The sequence below is a fragment of the Peromyscus leucopus genome, chromosome 12 (assembly GCF_004664715.2).
Source record: "Peromyscus leucopus breed LL Stock chromosome 12, UCI_PerLeu_2.1, whole genome shotgun sequence".
In the NCBI taxonomy this organism is placed as follows: domain Eukaryota; kingdom Metazoa; phylum Chordata; class Mammalia; order Rodentia; family Cricetidae; genus Peromyscus; species Peromyscus leucopus.
Genome location: NC_051073.1, coordinates 77,164,527 through 77,180,259, shown reverse-complemented (window position 1 = coordinate 77,180,259; position 15,733 = coordinate 77,164,527). Strand labels below are relative to the sequence as shown.

Here is a 15,733-nt window from a genome sequence, read left to right as displayed (position 1 = left end):
GCGGGGAATGGCTGCTGACTTACTGAGAAGTTAAGCAGTGACCCCGACTGCTGCTGCTGGACCAGATGTGGCGTCCTTACCGAAGCCTGGTACTTGTATGCAGCTACTTGCTCAGCAAACACCCTTTTCTCTGTACCTGTCCATAGGACCACCAGAAGCAATTTGCTTTCAGTTGGCAAAGCCAACCATATGCTTCACAGTTTTACCTTAAGGGTAGATTAACTCTCCAGTCTGGTGTCATAACCGAGTTTGAAGGGGTTTTGATCATCTGTCTCTTCCAGAAAATATCACATTGGTCCACTGTACTGATGACATTATGCTGGCTGAACCAAGTGAGCAGGAGGGAGCAAATACTTTGGACTTACTGGAAACACATATGCACATCAGAAGATGGGAAATAAATCTAACCAAATTCAACGGCCTTCTACCTCAGTGAAACTTCTAGGAGTACAGTGATGTGGAGCACACAGAGATATTCCTTCTTGGATGAAGGACAAGGTATTGCACCTGGCTCCTCCCACCGCTAAGAAAAAAGCACAGTGTTTAGTGGGTGTGGTGTTTTGGATGAGAATGACCCCAACAGGCCCACATGTTGGAAGACTTGGTTCCAGTTAGTGAAACTGTTTGGGAAGAATTAGAAGGTGTGGACTTGTTTGAGGTGATATGTCCCTGAGTTGGAGGTGGAGTCCCTGGAGGCAGGCTTGTTGGAGGTGGAGTCCCTGGAGGCAGGCTTGTTGGAGGTGGGGTCACTGGAGGCAGGCTTGTTGGAGGTGGGGTCACTGGAGGCAGGCTTGTTGGAGGTGGGGTCACTGGAGGCAGGCTTGTTGGAGTTGAGTCCCTGGAGGCAGGCTTGTTGGAGGTGGAGTCCCTGGAGGCAGGCTTGTTGGAAGTGGAGTCACTGGGGGCAGGCTTGTTGGAGGTGGAGTCCCTGGAAGCAGGCTTGTTGGAAGTGGAGTCCCTGGGGGCAGGCTTGTTGGAGGTGGAGTCCCTGGAGGCAGGCTTGTTGGAGGTGGAGTCCCTGGAGGCAGGCTTGCTGGAGGTGGGGTCCCTGGAGGCAGGCTTGTTGGAGGTGGAGTCCCTGGAGGCAGGCTTGTTGGAGGTGGAGAGTCACTGGAGGCAGGCTTGTTGGAGGTGGAGTCCCTGAGGGCAGGCTTGTTGGAAGTGGAGTCCCTGGAGGCAGGCTTGTTGGAGGTGGAGTCCCTGGGGGCAGGCTTGTTGGAGGTGGAGTCCCTGAGGGCAGGCTTGTTGGAGGTGGGGTCCCTGAGGGCAGGCTTGTTGGAGGTGGAGTCACTGGAGACAGGCTTGTTGGAGGTGGAGTCCCTGGGGGCAGGCTTGTTGGAGGTGGAGTCCCTGGAGGCAGGCTTGTTGGAGGTGGAGTCCCTGGGGGCAGGCTTGTTGGAGGTAGAGTCCCTGGAGGCAGGCTTGTTGGAGGTGGAGTCCCTGGGGGCAGGCTTGTTGGAGGTGTGGTCACTGGAGGCAGGCTTGTTGGAGGTGGAGTCCCTGGGGGCAGGCTTGTTGGAGGTGGAGTCCCTGGGGGCAGGCTTGTTGGAGGTGTGGTCACTGGAGTCAAGCTTGTTGGAGGTGGAGAGTCACTGGAGGCAGGCTTGTTGGAGGTGGAGTCCCTGGGGACATTCTTGTTGGAGGTGGAGTCCCTGGGGGCAGGCTTTGGGGTTTCAAAGGCCCACGACATCCCCAGTTAGCTCTCTCTGCCTCGTGTTTGTAGACCAGGACACAAGCTCTCAGCTGCTGCTCCACCACCATGCCTGCCCACCTGCTGCCATGCTCCCCACTATGATGGTCATGGACTCATCCTCTGAAACAGTTGTGAGCCCCAATAAATTGTCTTCTATGAGTTGTCTGGGTCATGCTGTCTCTTCACAGCAACAGAAAAGTAACTAAGACAGTGGACCTATTTGGATTTGGAGACAGCACATTGCTCACGTGGATGTTACTCTGGCCCGTATACCATGTGACTGAGTAAGCTGCTAGCTTTGTGTGGGGCCTGGACTAGGAGAAGGCTCTTCAATGGGTCCATGCTGGTGTGCAGGCTGCTCTACTGCATGACCATAGGATCCAATGACCAGATGGTACCTGAGGTGTCAGTAAATGACAGGTATGCTGTTTAGAGCCTTTGGGAGGTCCCTGAAGGTGAATCACAGAGGAGCCCCTTGGTATTTTGGAGTAAGGCTCCACCATCACCTGTAGGTAACTGTCTCCCTTGGAGAGACAGTCGCTGGCCTGCTATTAGGCCTTAGTGGAAAATGAACATTTGTTTGACAATGGACTACCACATTACTATGCTCCACTATGAGCAGGGTATTATTGGACCCACCGAGCAATGAAGTAGGACATGCACAGCAGCAATCCATTATCCAATGGAAGGGGAATATACATGATTGAGCCTGAGTGGGTCCTAAGAGCACAACCGAGTTACATGAAGAAGTTACCCAACTGCCTCTGGTTTCTATTCCTGTTACAATGCCATCTGCTCCCAAGCATGCACCTAAAGCCTCATGGGCTGTGCCTTATGATTGGTTGACATAGGAAGAGAAGATGGGGTACTGATGGTTCTGCACATTATGCAAGCACCACTCAGAAGTGGACAGCTGCAGCATTACCACTCCTTTCTCCAACAACCCCAAGAGACTCTGGTGAAGGGAAATCTTTACTGTGGACAGGACTTCAGGCCGTACACATGACTGTACGTTTTGCTTGGAAGGAGAAATGGCCAGAAGTTTAATTTTCTATTTATGAGCTATATCCAATGGGCTGGCTGGCTGGTCAGGGAGTTGGAAAGAGCATAATTGGAAAACGTTAAGAAAAATATTTGGGGAAAAATAATGTGGACAGATCTCTCCAAATGAAAAAAAGACGATACTTACGTCTCATGTAAATGCTAACCAAACACGACATCAGCAGAAGAGGATTTCAATAATTCAGTGACAGGACGACCTGTCAACAGTCAGCTTTTCCCCAGCCACCCCTGTCACTGCCTAATGGGTCCATGAACAAAGTGGACATAGCAGCAGCAATGGAGGCTATATGTGGGGTTTGAATGGGAACGGCCCCCACAGGCTCCTCTGTGTGAATACTTGGTCCCTAGTTGGTGGAACTGTTTGGGAAGGATTAGGAGGTGTGACCTTCTTGGAGGAGGTGTCTCTCCTCCAATTAAATGTTTTCTTTTAGAAGAGTTGTTATCTTTGTCATGGTGTCTCCTCCCAGCAACAGAACTCACTATGCAAGGGCTGAACATCATGGCTTTCTGCCTAGCAAGGCTGACCTGCCTACAGCTGCAGGTGAGTACCAGATCTGCCAGCAAGAGAGACCAACACTGAGCACCCCCAATATGGCACCATTCCCTGGGGTGACCAGCCAGGGACCTGGTAGCAGTTGGACTACATTGGACCTCTTCCTTTGAGGAAAGGGCAACCCTTTGTCAGATTTGCCTTTCCTGCACATAATGCTCTGCTGAAACCACTGTCCATGGAAGGCACAATGCCTACCTACCACACAGTATTCCACACAGCATCACTTCTGACGGAGAAACTCACCCCGTAGCTGGAAGTGGGGGCAGTGGGCCCAGTTCATGGAATCGACTGGTGTCACCACGTCCCCTACCATCCTAAAGCAGCTGGCCTGACAGAACCGTCAAATGGCCTTCTGAAGACACAGCACCAATTAGGTGGCAAGAGGCTGAAGGCCTGGATAAGGTTCTCTAGAAGCAGGCATAAGCTTTGAATCAGCATCCAACATAGGGTACGATTTTCCTGCATCCAGGATTCACAGGACCAGGAAGCAAGGGGCTGAAAAGGGAGTGGTTCCGCCCATCATGCCTAGTGACCCATTAAGTAAATTTCTGACTCTGTTTCCGAGACCTTCAGTTCGGGTGGCCTGGAAATTTTGGTTCCAGATGGATGAGCATTCCTGCCTGGAGACACAATAAACATTCTACTGGACTGGATGCTCAGACTCCACCCAGCCCCCAGTCACTGTGTACTTCTGGTACCCTTAAGCCAACAGGCCACCAAAGGATTGATGGTGTTAGGAGGAGTGATTGGTCCAGATTACCAGAAGGAAACTGGACTGCCTCTTCACGATGGAGGCAAAGAGGATGAGGTTCAGAGTGCAGAAGATCCTTTAGGGTGTCTCTTGTTACCATGTCCTGTGATTAAAATCAATGAGAAACACAGCCCAATCCAAGCAGGATGAGAAAGGGTACAGACTTATCAGAAATGAAGGTATGGGTCACTCCTCCAGGAAAAGTCAAGACCTGCTGAGGTGCTGACTGAGGGTGGAGGAAGTAGAGAATGGGTAGCAGAGAAGGTGGTCATAAATACTGTCCAAGGCCACATTACCAGTTGCTAAAACTTAGACTATCATTGACATGTGTTTCTATCTTATTAAGAATGTATTAGTGCATGTATACATCTACATTAAAGAATATTTGTGTCTTATTTCTTTATCACATAATGTAACATTGACTGAGATAGTATCAGCAGTTATCACACTGTTATGAGATACTAAAAGACCAGGCATTCCTCAAAGGATATTGCCACCTATTTTAAAATCTATAGTTGGAGGTTGTCCATGGGATAGTTACAGCATGGTATCAAAATTACCACCTAGTTATTAGTTTTTCTGTGGCAAGTAAGCATGACATGAGGAGGTGTGCCTGTGTTGGGCTGACGCGGGGTGGACTTGCAGGGGGTAATCTTGGTTGTCAGCTCAACTATAATGGAATCAACCAGAACCCAAGCAGCTGGAAGGGATTCTTGACTGGATCATTTGATGTGGAGAGACTCACTCTATATCTCAATCACTTGAGGGCTGGAGACCCACCCTAGATCTGGCCTCCACCTTCTGGTGATAGCCCACGTAAAAGGACATGGAATAAGGAAACTTTTGCATTTCGCCTGCTTGCCCTCACTGTTAGCAAGTTTACTCATCCTGCTGCTGAGGCATCACTTTGCTGGTATTAAAACCCACTTCAGGATTCCAATGTACACGAAGACCATTGAGACATCCAGCCTGGTGGAATGAAGAACTAGATTCTTATTTCCACTGGGAGACAGCCATTGTTGAACTAGCCAGAAGGAACACAGCCTGTAAGCCATTCTAACAAATCTCTTTTATATTCATAAATACATACATACGTACACACACACATACACATATTATGAATATATATACATACATATTCATTCTATCAGTTCTGTTCCTCTAGAGAACCCTGACTAATACAACAAGCAAGAAGGCCTTTTTTTGAAGTTCCCTGGGGAGGGTGTCATAAAAATTTACAGCTAGAGTCCACCTCAAGGTGAAGGTGGCCAACTTATCTATATGATTCATCCAAGATGTTGACTAGACCAGCTCCTTCTGTGAAGTGAGGGCCAGAGAGGAAAGAGAATTCCAGGTTAGATATCAACTGATGTGAAGAACATCCAAATAATGATTATGAATCTTCCCTCCAACATGAAGAGGCTACATGATGAGCCATGGCTTTGATGTGTTTTCTATCACAGCTGGATATGAATGGATTCAGCAGTTTTATCATGGTTCCTTTTGATACCAACAGTAGACTTCTGTTTTGAGTTAAGGATGCTGAAGCTGTGAAGCTGTCTCATTAATCCGTGCATGGAGTGTCTGACCAATAAGCTTTTCCTGGTGAACACCATCACATGTAGTGTGTGTATGCAGGCATACCTGTCTACTAACTGATAAGCAATCTGCTATGCACAAAAATGTTAGGAAATCTAGCTCTCCTGGATGCTCGCAGCAACTCTGTCAGCTAAGAGTTAAACTATAAAGAAAGGGTAGGCAGAGGGGCTGACCGGCATTACCAGCCTACATATCAGACAGGCTGCCAAGATTTGATCCACAAAAGAAAAAAACCCACTTGGTTTAAGCTTATCCACTGCCCAGTCACCCCCCTGAAAACGTAGCATCTTGCAAGTGTTAAGTAGCTCTTTGAAAATGACCTTTCCTACTCCCACGAGCCCCAGCCTCATCACAGGTCCTCACATCTGGCTGATTATGAGAAACCACCTATGAGGCTTTTTCTTTTTTATACTAAGACCCAAAGTTGGGCCTAAGGACCAGAAAAAGCAGAACACAGTTCCGTGCTCTAGGAGGACCACAGCACAATATGATGGCTGGTACCACATAAGACAAGGAAATTATCGCCAATATAGAGGTCTCACTGTCTTCAACACAGATGACTGTTTCAGAAGACCTCACCTGTCAGGACGTACTAGTAACAACTGCATGCCTATCCTCATTGCGTCGAAGTAAGCTGGTTAAATCTTCTTTAAAGGCACGCAGGTACCTGGTTTTCTCTGATTATTGGGTTGCACACACTCAGAGAACCTAGGCTCACCCTTTCCCCCTCCCTCAGCGATCAGGGCACCTGCAAGGCCTCTACATTTTTCACTGGTTGTCTCATGATGTACTTGTGTGTCTAGATGACTGAGCCTCTCTCTGGGCACGAACTCCCCGAAGGAGTAACAATGGCAGAGTTCAGGCTGAGGGTCAAGGGGGAGTGGGCTTCTGAATCCAATCCTGGCAGCTCCCTTACACACTCTGCTGCAGTGGGCGGGGTTTGGTCATCTCTCCTCTTTGCTGCTTCAACCCTAGCACACCCACATCACCCAACAGCTACTTCTGCAATAATAAAAGGTACAGGGACCAAAGGATGCCAGCTGCCACATCTCTTAGCCACTCATCAGGTATCTATTGTACCCTTCCAGACACGAGGCTGATAAAGGTGGCTAAATTAAGGGGCACAGCATAGACCACCATCTCTTTATTTCCACTGCTACTGACTCTTCAGTGGTTGAGTTTCTTTGTCCTGAGATGTCTGCCAAGCAGAGCCCGAGAAAGAAGTAGAAAATACCAAGGAAATAAAACTCTTACCTGGCCTAAGATGGCTGAAATGAGAGAAGTTTTTCCACTTCCCACACTGCCACAGATTCCAACCAGTTTGCCCTGGACAAAGCACAGAGAGAGAGACATCAAGAGACTGCCAGCCACTCGTCCCACAACCGCCAACCAGCCCGTCAATCCTGGGACAGCGAAGCCTTTGGGAAGATTAACTGCCACACACATCATGGTACACCAGTCACCTTTAGAAAGTCTTAGCCTTTCACCAACTTTAAGTAACCAAAGTTTTTTTTTTTTTTTAATTGTTGTTTTCCCAAGACAGGACTCTTTAAAATTATTTTATTATAATTATTCTCCATAATTTATATTCAGTAAAGAACTACATGTATTATATCCCATTAAAACATAGTTTTGATTTATTGTTTTATTTGTTTTGCTTTGCTTTTTCTTTTTTTTTTTAAGTTTTTTATTTATATTTTTATGTATGAGTGCTCTGCCTGCTGGCAGAGGGCATCTGATCCTATGATAGATGGTTGTGAGCCGCCATGTGGTTACTGAGAATTGAACTCAGGACCTCTGGAAGAGCAGCCAGTGCTCTTAACTGCTGAGCCATCTCTCCAGCCTTGCTTTGTTTTTTCAAGGCAGGGTTTCTGTGTAGCTCTGGCTGTCCTAGAACTCAATCTGTAGACCAGGCTGTCCTCACACTCAAAGCTTCACCTGCCTCTGCCTCCTTAGTGCTGGGACTAAAGGTATGAGCCACCACACCTGGCTCAAAATACAATATTTTTATACATCAAGCTTGTCTGTAAAATATTTTTAAAAACATGAGGAATATGTATGCTATAAAAGTAGAGAACAAAGCCTGTGAGTTTCTTTTTTTTTGGGGGGGGGGGCTGAGGATTGAACCCAGGGCCTTGTGCTTGCTAGGCAAGCGCTCTACCACTGAGCTAAATTCCCAACCAGCCTGTGAGTTTCTAAGTAGTTTCCTTTAGTGTCCTCAGACAACCAGTGTCAAGACCCCAAGGGACCCCAGTCTATAGATGCCCAAGGTCTGCATGTCTAGATACCCCTTGTGTGCCTATGTGCATATGGCTTGCACACACCCTCCTGGCACCTTTGAATCATCTCCAGATTACATATGACATATATAATACAATGGAAACAATTGATATATATTGTTTAAGAAATAGTGACGAGAAAAAAGTTGCATGTGCTCAGTATATACAATTGTTTCCCAAATATTTCTAACTGTGGATGGTTTGAATGTATAGATTTGCAGTCAACAGATAGAGAGCCAACTGTTTAGAAAGGTAAGATGACAAGTTCCCAATCAGTAATGTTATAAATTTTCAAAGACAGTTGATTTTTAAATGTATGTTTTGCCTTCATGTATGTCTATAAACCACTTGTGTGCCTGGTGTCTGCAGACACCAGAAGAGGTGTCCCCCTGGAACTGGAATTACATACAGTCAGTTGTGAGCCACCTGTGGTTGCTGGGCATTGAACCCAGGTCCTCTGAAAGAGCAGCTGGTGCTCTGGACCACTGAGCCCATCTCTATAGACCTTGCCATTCTGTTCTGTAGCCCAGGCTGGCTTCAAACTCACAGAGATCTGCCTGCCTCTGCCTCTGGAGTGTGGGATTAAAGCATGCACCACCACTGCCCAGTAATAGTTGACTTTTAATGAGAGCTCCTTGGGTGGCAGTCCTGTGTGATGGTGATCAAGTCCCCAAGAGAAGGAGAGAGGGGTATGTGACTAGAATGTCAACTCTACCCACACTGCTAATGTGTGTCCCAGTGTTCCAAAGCAACACTGTGTCTCTGTGTCCCTCGTTGGGCTCTAAGCACTGGAGGAAGGTTGGTGACTCACTGACTCGAGTATTACATTACAAAACGGAAGAGTAAATTTCAGATGAGTATGAGAAGTCATTATCTAAAAGAGCTGACCGGTGACCCAGTGGAACTGCCCCAGCAATCAGGAACACTTATCAAATAAGAAGCTTGCTCTAAGAGTGAAACAGACACCGACAATGACCTGTAAGGGATAAACTACACTGACAGTGTCAGGTGACCACCAAGGACTGTCTTGCTCATGCCTGTTAAGGGCAGGGAGTGTTCTGCCGTCTCCTTAGTCCACCTCTGGCCCTGCCCGAGACGCCTCCAGCCTCGGCCGATGATGCTATCCGCTGCATCAGGGCCTCCTTCCAGCATTTCTCACCAGCAGGTCTCCACCTTTGCTGGAGACCCTCGCACCTTTCTCCTGCACTAGAGGAGCAGCCCCTTAGGGCTCTCCCCGTTCCCCTCCTTGTCTCTTTGCACACCCTTCTGAACCCAGCAGGGCGTGTGTAAGTCACAGCCACTCTTGCGAATCCTCCGCCACCTTCCCGTCACGCTCTGAGGGAGAAGTCAGCGTGTCATGGGAGGCTCCAGCCCTACGGCTCTCCATCTTCATGCCTGCTATGATCTCCCAGACTCCTCCTGCTCCAGCAGCCAGCACACTCCAGATGGGGGGCCTCCATGCTTCTGCTATGCCCACTTCCATCACCTTCTTACACAGGGTATCACCATGTGTCAGGCTGGTCTCAACGCATAGTGATTCCACCCCAGCGTCCCAAGCTGGGACTACTGGCATGTAGTGCCATGCCCAGCTAAAGCATCCTTCAGGGTCCCTCCTTAGGAAAGCTGTTGGAAACGCAAGCACAACCGTCCCTGTGCCTGCCCCTCTCCCGTCCTTTGCAGTCCTTATCACAGCCTCCTCAGGTGCTGGCTTGATCTGTCCACTGGAATGTAAACTCCAGAGAGAGAGCTGTGACTGCAGCTTTTCCTGCTGCATTCTCAATCCCTCAACAGTACTTAGCTTTGTAAAGTTGGCACTTAAAAGAAAAAGGCTATTGAATGAATGTATGAACGTCCATCGCCCCCCCCCACCTCCATGATAGAGTCCTCTACACATGGGGCTAGTTTGCGGTCACAGTCTGATTAATCTTCATTAAGCCCTCAACCGGAAATCAATGTTCCAGTCATACTCCGAGAGTCCAGGTCTGTACTAGCTGAGCTTTACTATATACTTTATCCTTCACTTATAGTTAAAAAAAAATCACAATAGAGTTGTCAAGAGCAACAGGGAGGGGCTGGAGATGTGGCTCAGTGGTTAAGAGCATCTGCAGCTTTTCCAGAGGACCCGAGTCCAGTCCTCGGCACCCACATCACGTGGCTCACAACCACTGTAACTCTAGCTCCATGGACACTGGCACTGTCTTCTGGCCTCCACTGGCTCCTGTGCTCACGTATACACACCCACAAACAAACATGCAAAATTAAAAAAAAAGACCACACTGAGAACTCCCTTATTTGCCAAATTCTCTGTGATGTACGACCTGGTGGTCCCAGGAACCCACGGCTACCGCAGTGGCTGTAATGGGAACAGCTCCCACACAGCAGCCAGCAGCCAGCACAGAGCAGGGGCTCAGAAAATCTACCTGAGTGCACAGCTCCTCGTTAGCAAAGCGAGTATCTCATGAGACCATCAGCTATTCTGTTGCTCATTATCTGCTCTTGATGCAAACCCATTCACAGTCAGAGTACTCTGCTTAGTGGGAGGAGCCTGCGGGGGGGGGGGGGCGAAGCAGGAGATGGGGGGCGGGGGCCCACAGGCAGGGAGGGTCCTGCAGAGTGGGGGTGGGTACGGACAGGTAGCTCACCTCTTCGATCTCCAAGTCAATGCTGTACAGTGTCCTCTGCAGGCGCGGGCTCCCTGTGTGGATTTGCTTGCCTTCTTCCTCTTCCGGACTGGGCCGCTCGTCACTGTCTAGAAGGAGGTGTCCTTTCTGCTCGGCCAGCACCGCCTGGTGCTCAGTGTGCTGCAGCTGCCTCGACTTCTCTTTCTTGGCCCTGGTAGCCCTCTTGTCTTTTTTCATTTTGGGGGTCAGCTCGGGCGAGTTCTGTATACTGGAGTGGGAGGAGTCCCATGCCAAGGTGGCATTTCTCATCTCTATCTTGATGTGAGGACTGGCCGGTTTGTTCTTTATCATGTGAACCTCTTCCATTAGAAACAAACTCTGATAGGAGTTGTGAGAGAGGTGCAAAGATGAGACACTGGATCAGGACCAGGGAGACAAGCTTATGGCGCACACTCACGTAGCAAAACACATCAGGCTACACAGTGGAAGGAAGCTGAAGAGCAAAAGGTAGCTCATTAGTGTAGCCTCACCTCAGGACTGACAAGGGGTCTCAGGGCCTCGTCCACTCACCCAACCCTCTAAGCTAAGTCACACGCTGAGGTACCCCTGCTTTCTCTGCTAGCCTCGTGTGGACCAAAGGACATTTAATAACTGATGGGGATAGGGAGTCCCTCATACAATCCCTCGTAGGTTCCTGAATAACGGCTAGGAAACCCAAGGGGGTACGCTGACCCTTTAAACACCAGTGTCCTTCCAGACGACTTGTGTGGAGCTCATGCCTGCATCCTGCCCTCACCCATGGCCTGGCACGGAGAGAGTCTGAACTGAGACTGGCACCGGCTTAACTTCTAGGCTTAGACAAGAAGACCTAGGCTAAGGGCCTGCGCGGAAGAGAGGGCACCTCCCTGAGAACCGCTCTGTGGGAGGAGAAGAGGACTTTTCTTGCTGCCCCTACTAAGTTATTTCAAAGGGAAGGAAACGGAACATTAACAAGGAAGCATGTCTGAAGCTAGATCTGAAATTCTGACTTTAGTTATACTTGGACCCCTCTTAAACCGGGAATTGTTACAGAGCGTCATCACAGAGGGATTTTCAAAATGGTTTTTAAAAATTAATTTAAAACATTAGAAGATCTTTAGAGAGAAGATGGCCTGCAGGATGAGGACTCTGCTTAGTCACTAAAACCCCAACTTAAAGTTTATAAGCACTATGAAATGGAATATGTAATTTTCCCCTTTCTCCTGATCCCAGTATCTGCCTTTACAGAGAAGGGTGAAGCAAGGGTCCCACTGAACTGAGCGAGGACAGCATTAGACAGGCTCACATGGATAGGGGTTGTGGAGCCCAGGAGGCCCCGGCCCTACACAAAGAACTACAGGCAACTAAGAATTCTGAGAGCTGAGTAAAAGTCTGCCCCAGGAAAGAGCATCCCAGCTGGTTATCCAATACCAAATGGTCAGCTCTGAAAACACACACAAGTAACATTATACAGGCTGAGCAGGTTGTATTTATGTATATAGCAACATATATATGCATACACATACATACAGATATACATATATGTACATGACAACAATTAATGAAAAGAACAGGCCATAGATTTGAAAGTGAGCAACAAAAGATATATGTGAGGGTTTGGAAGAAGGGAAGGGATGTGGGAAATCATGTAATTATAATCTAAAAATAAAGTAATTAAAAATAAATAAACCTTTAAAAAAAAAAAAAAAAAAAGGAAGGGTCTCACGTAGCCCAAGCTGGCCTCAAGCTCCCTAAGCACCCGAGGATGACCCGGAGCCTGACCCTCCTGCCACCACCTTGGAGAGCTGGGATCACAGCCTCTTCCCGTGAACCTCCATGTGTCCTAACCATCCCAACTGCCAACTTTCCACATTTCCCAGAGAACCTTCACTGTGGCCAGAGCTCAGGGGACGCCCCTGTCTGTGAACAGCTGTGGAATTCACATATCCAGAGCCCTCCTAGAAACTGGGCTGCCAATGACATCAACTATTCAGACACCTTCACAGAGCAAAACCACATGTGGATGGAATGTCCACCATTTCCTTCCCTGAAGAGCCAGGGATGAAGACAGGCCTCTATAAACGACTGAGAGAGATGCTGGTGCCTGTTCGTGTGCACGGCCTTCCCTGCCCTTCCATCCCGCTTCCCACAGCCCTGACGTGCTGAGTCAGACAAGGCCCTCGACACCTGAAAGCGGACCAGCTGACGTGTACACAGCAGTCTCAGAGCACAGACACTACCAACCTCACTCTCCACGAGGGTGCTGACCACCGACGCCGCTGCCTAGCCCCCCAGTGAGGGGTACACCAGTCACCTCAACACCTGGGAGGCTGAGGCTGGAGTGCCGTGAGTGAGCGGCCAGCCTGTCTCAAAACAAAGCTCTCTACAAACCAAGGAGGAAACCCCGCTCACTGGGCTCATCAGAAGACTCGTCATAAGGTGTCGCAGTGGGGTGGTGCTCACAGAGCTGCCGGCTACGGGACAACACACTGTTACACACACAAAAAAAACCCTTTTCCAGTACAAACATGCCTACGCCACCTGAGAAGATATGCTCTCACTTAAGAGTAGAAACTTCAAAAACAAAAGGGGCACGAAACTACTTTTTGTCCTTATTTTTTTATCCAGAACTCAACAAAATCCATCCACTACCAGGGATACAGAAACAAATGGTCAGAATATTCACCTTCTTCCCTGACTGGACATTGTGGCCTCAGTGGATCAAAGCCTGACTGTCATGAGATCAATCTTACATGACCCTGGCTCTTGTCTGGAGCACCCAGAGGGAGGAGGAATACAGAGAAAGGGGGACACTTGAGAGGAACAGTTTTCTTGACCGAATGCAAGTCACCTGATGAACTGCAGGAGGAAGCAGCTGAAATGAATTGCAACAGACTACTCTCCACCCTTTATAGGCACGCCCACTGTTTTCCCTGAGCCTCTTATGGTAGTGACAGCCAGTTCTTCAAGTCCCGGAGTTCCATGCTCCGGGACTCACCTCACTAGCCAAGGAAGATCATCAGGAGTGAGGTCCTGTCAGTGAATTCCAGCCACACAGTGCTTCTCCTTTTTTAGGAGTTAAGTATTAACCATTTTCAAATCGATACCTACTTCCCTCCGCCCTCCCTCTTAGGTTAAGAGGTTGCTTTATTCTCTGGTGTTACACAGTTGCATTATTCTCTGGTGTTACACGGTTGCATTATTCTCTGGTGTTACACAGTTGCATTATTTGGAAGTTACAAAGAACACAAAAAGGTCTGATCAACTAACCACGCAAGGAAAAGAGCTGATACTTACTTAACTGTACTTCTCAACATGATCTAGTTTTATGACTATCTCCATGTCACTGCATTCCCTGCCCTCATGTAGTGGCAATCACTGGGTAGGAAAAAGAAATATCAAAAGGACTCAGCATAGCAACCAATCAAAGTGGCAGCAGGAAGGAGGAAGGGGTGGGGGGGACCGGACAGCCACCTGGCTGTGCTGGTCGACGTTTAAGCCACTTAAAGGCTGAGTAAATGACGATATATATCCATGTTGGACCTGGCAGAAGGGTTCCCTCTGGAAAGGGAGAACCGCCCAGAACCAGGCCAATCAGGAGAGAGAAAAACTCACATTAATTTTAAAGAGCATTACTCTTATCCCTTAATTCAGTTGTCTCTACCAGCTCCTAAGGCAAACCAGGGTTAAGTGCAGCTGGCCTATGTGGACTCCTGGAATACAGGACGCAGTGAACTGTGCCGAGGATAGCTCCTGATATGGGAGAGGGACGGGAGCCACTTACCTTAAATCTGTCAACAGCAACTGACGCTTCAGAGAGGGACTTCACAGAGAATGGTGTGACTTTTAAAGCAAAAGTCATGGAATTGAAGACAGTCACCACTGTGAAGGCCTTAAAATACAAAAAGAGGTGAGAGCGAGCCTCGTGAGGTTGGACACTAGACAAGGTGGCGTCAGTCTCCTTCCGGGAGGCAGGAAGGCTGGAACTGTCAAACGTTAGTGCAATCGGTTACACTAAGGTAATTTGTGTTCTGTGTGGATGCATTCACGTGTGGAGTGTGTGGAGGTCAGAGGACAGCTTACAGGAGTCAGTTCTCTCCTTCCCCATGGGGTTCCAGGGACTGGACTCAGGTCATCAGGCTTGGTGGCAAGTGCCTATACCCACTGAACCGTCTACTCAGCCTCAACTGCATATTTTAAAGTTCTATTTTTTAATTATGTGTATATGTGCATGACTCTGTGCACATGAACAGGGTCTTCAGAGCCCAGAGGTGTCAGAGCTCCTGGAACTGGAGTCACAGAGGGCTGTAAACAGTCCATTGTGGGTGCTGGGAACTGAACTCCAGTCCTCTGCAAAAGACCTCTGTACATGCTCTTAACCTCTAAGCCTTTTCTCCAGCCCACATTTTTATTTTAAGGTTAGGGTTTCCGTTCTGCTTTCAATGAGACTTCCACCTAAAATTCTTAATAAACATGAAATACAGGTTCTTCTGTAGTTCCAAAATTGAACCCAAACCCAGGCTAACTGAAAATAAGCCAAATTATTTCTGTATAAGGGGTAGCTCCTTATTCTTCCACTTCTCAACTTAAAGACATGAATGAAGAAAAATGCGTAATTCTTGGTAGCAGTCCCAACTGAAGTAGCAAGAGGAGCAGAAGACCCGGCCACATGTCTCCTCACCTGCGCCGCTGTCAGGTGGAAGCCCAGGCTCATGTGGACAGAGAATGTCACCACGCTGGCAATCACCACCACAATGGGGGCCACTCCAACAGTGATGCTCTGAAAGTACCCTGCTTTTTCCAATATCCGACGCTCCTCCTCTCGGATTCCTACGGAAAAGCAATCCACCTTCAAAGCCAGTCAAAACACACCTGGGGGTATTGTTATTCCACCAGCAAACAAGAGTCAGGTTTCAACTACAATTTTTTTTTTTAAAGACAGGGTCTTGCTATGTAGCCTAGGCTGTCCTGAAATGAAGACTTTCTTCCCCAGCCCCCCAAGGGCCATGATGCTAGGATACACGCAGCTTTTTAAGTGACCCTCTAATACCTATGATGAAAAAATAATTCTTCTTTTGTCGGCTCTGTAGGTTCACCGAGGGCCACATGTGTGAGGTGAGCCCCTCATAGCCCCAGCCCTGGACTGTACATTCCGTC

The 15,733-nt window shown here is 48.3% G+C and overlaps 1 protein-coding gene across 7 annotated transcripts in view; it reads right to left on the bottom strand.

Annotated features, from left to right (window-relative positions):
- Positions 1-15,733, bottom strand: part of Abcc5 (ATP binding cassette subfamily C member 5) — a 97,236-nt gene that overhangs the window by 45,972 nt on the left and 35,531 nt on the right. For 5 of the 7 annotated variants that reach the window (XM_037209892.1, XM_028857571.2, XM_037209893.1 and 2 more), the window contains 4 exons: positions 15,258-15,406; positions 14,361-14,468; positions 10,580-10,936; positions 6,913-6,984 (listed from right to left, as the gene is read on the bottom strand). In XM_037209892.1, coding sequence (XP_037065787.1) covers positions 6,913-6,984; positions 10,580-10,936; positions 14,361-14,468; positions 15,258-15,406 — 686 coding nt within the window. Of the gene's footprint in view, positions 1-6,912; positions 6,985-10,579; positions 11,052-13,873; positions 13,946-14,360; positions 14,469-15,257; positions 15,407-15,733 lie in introns of those variants that run through there. The other 2 variants (XM_037209895.1, XM_037209896.1) reach the window with 2 other exon arrangements.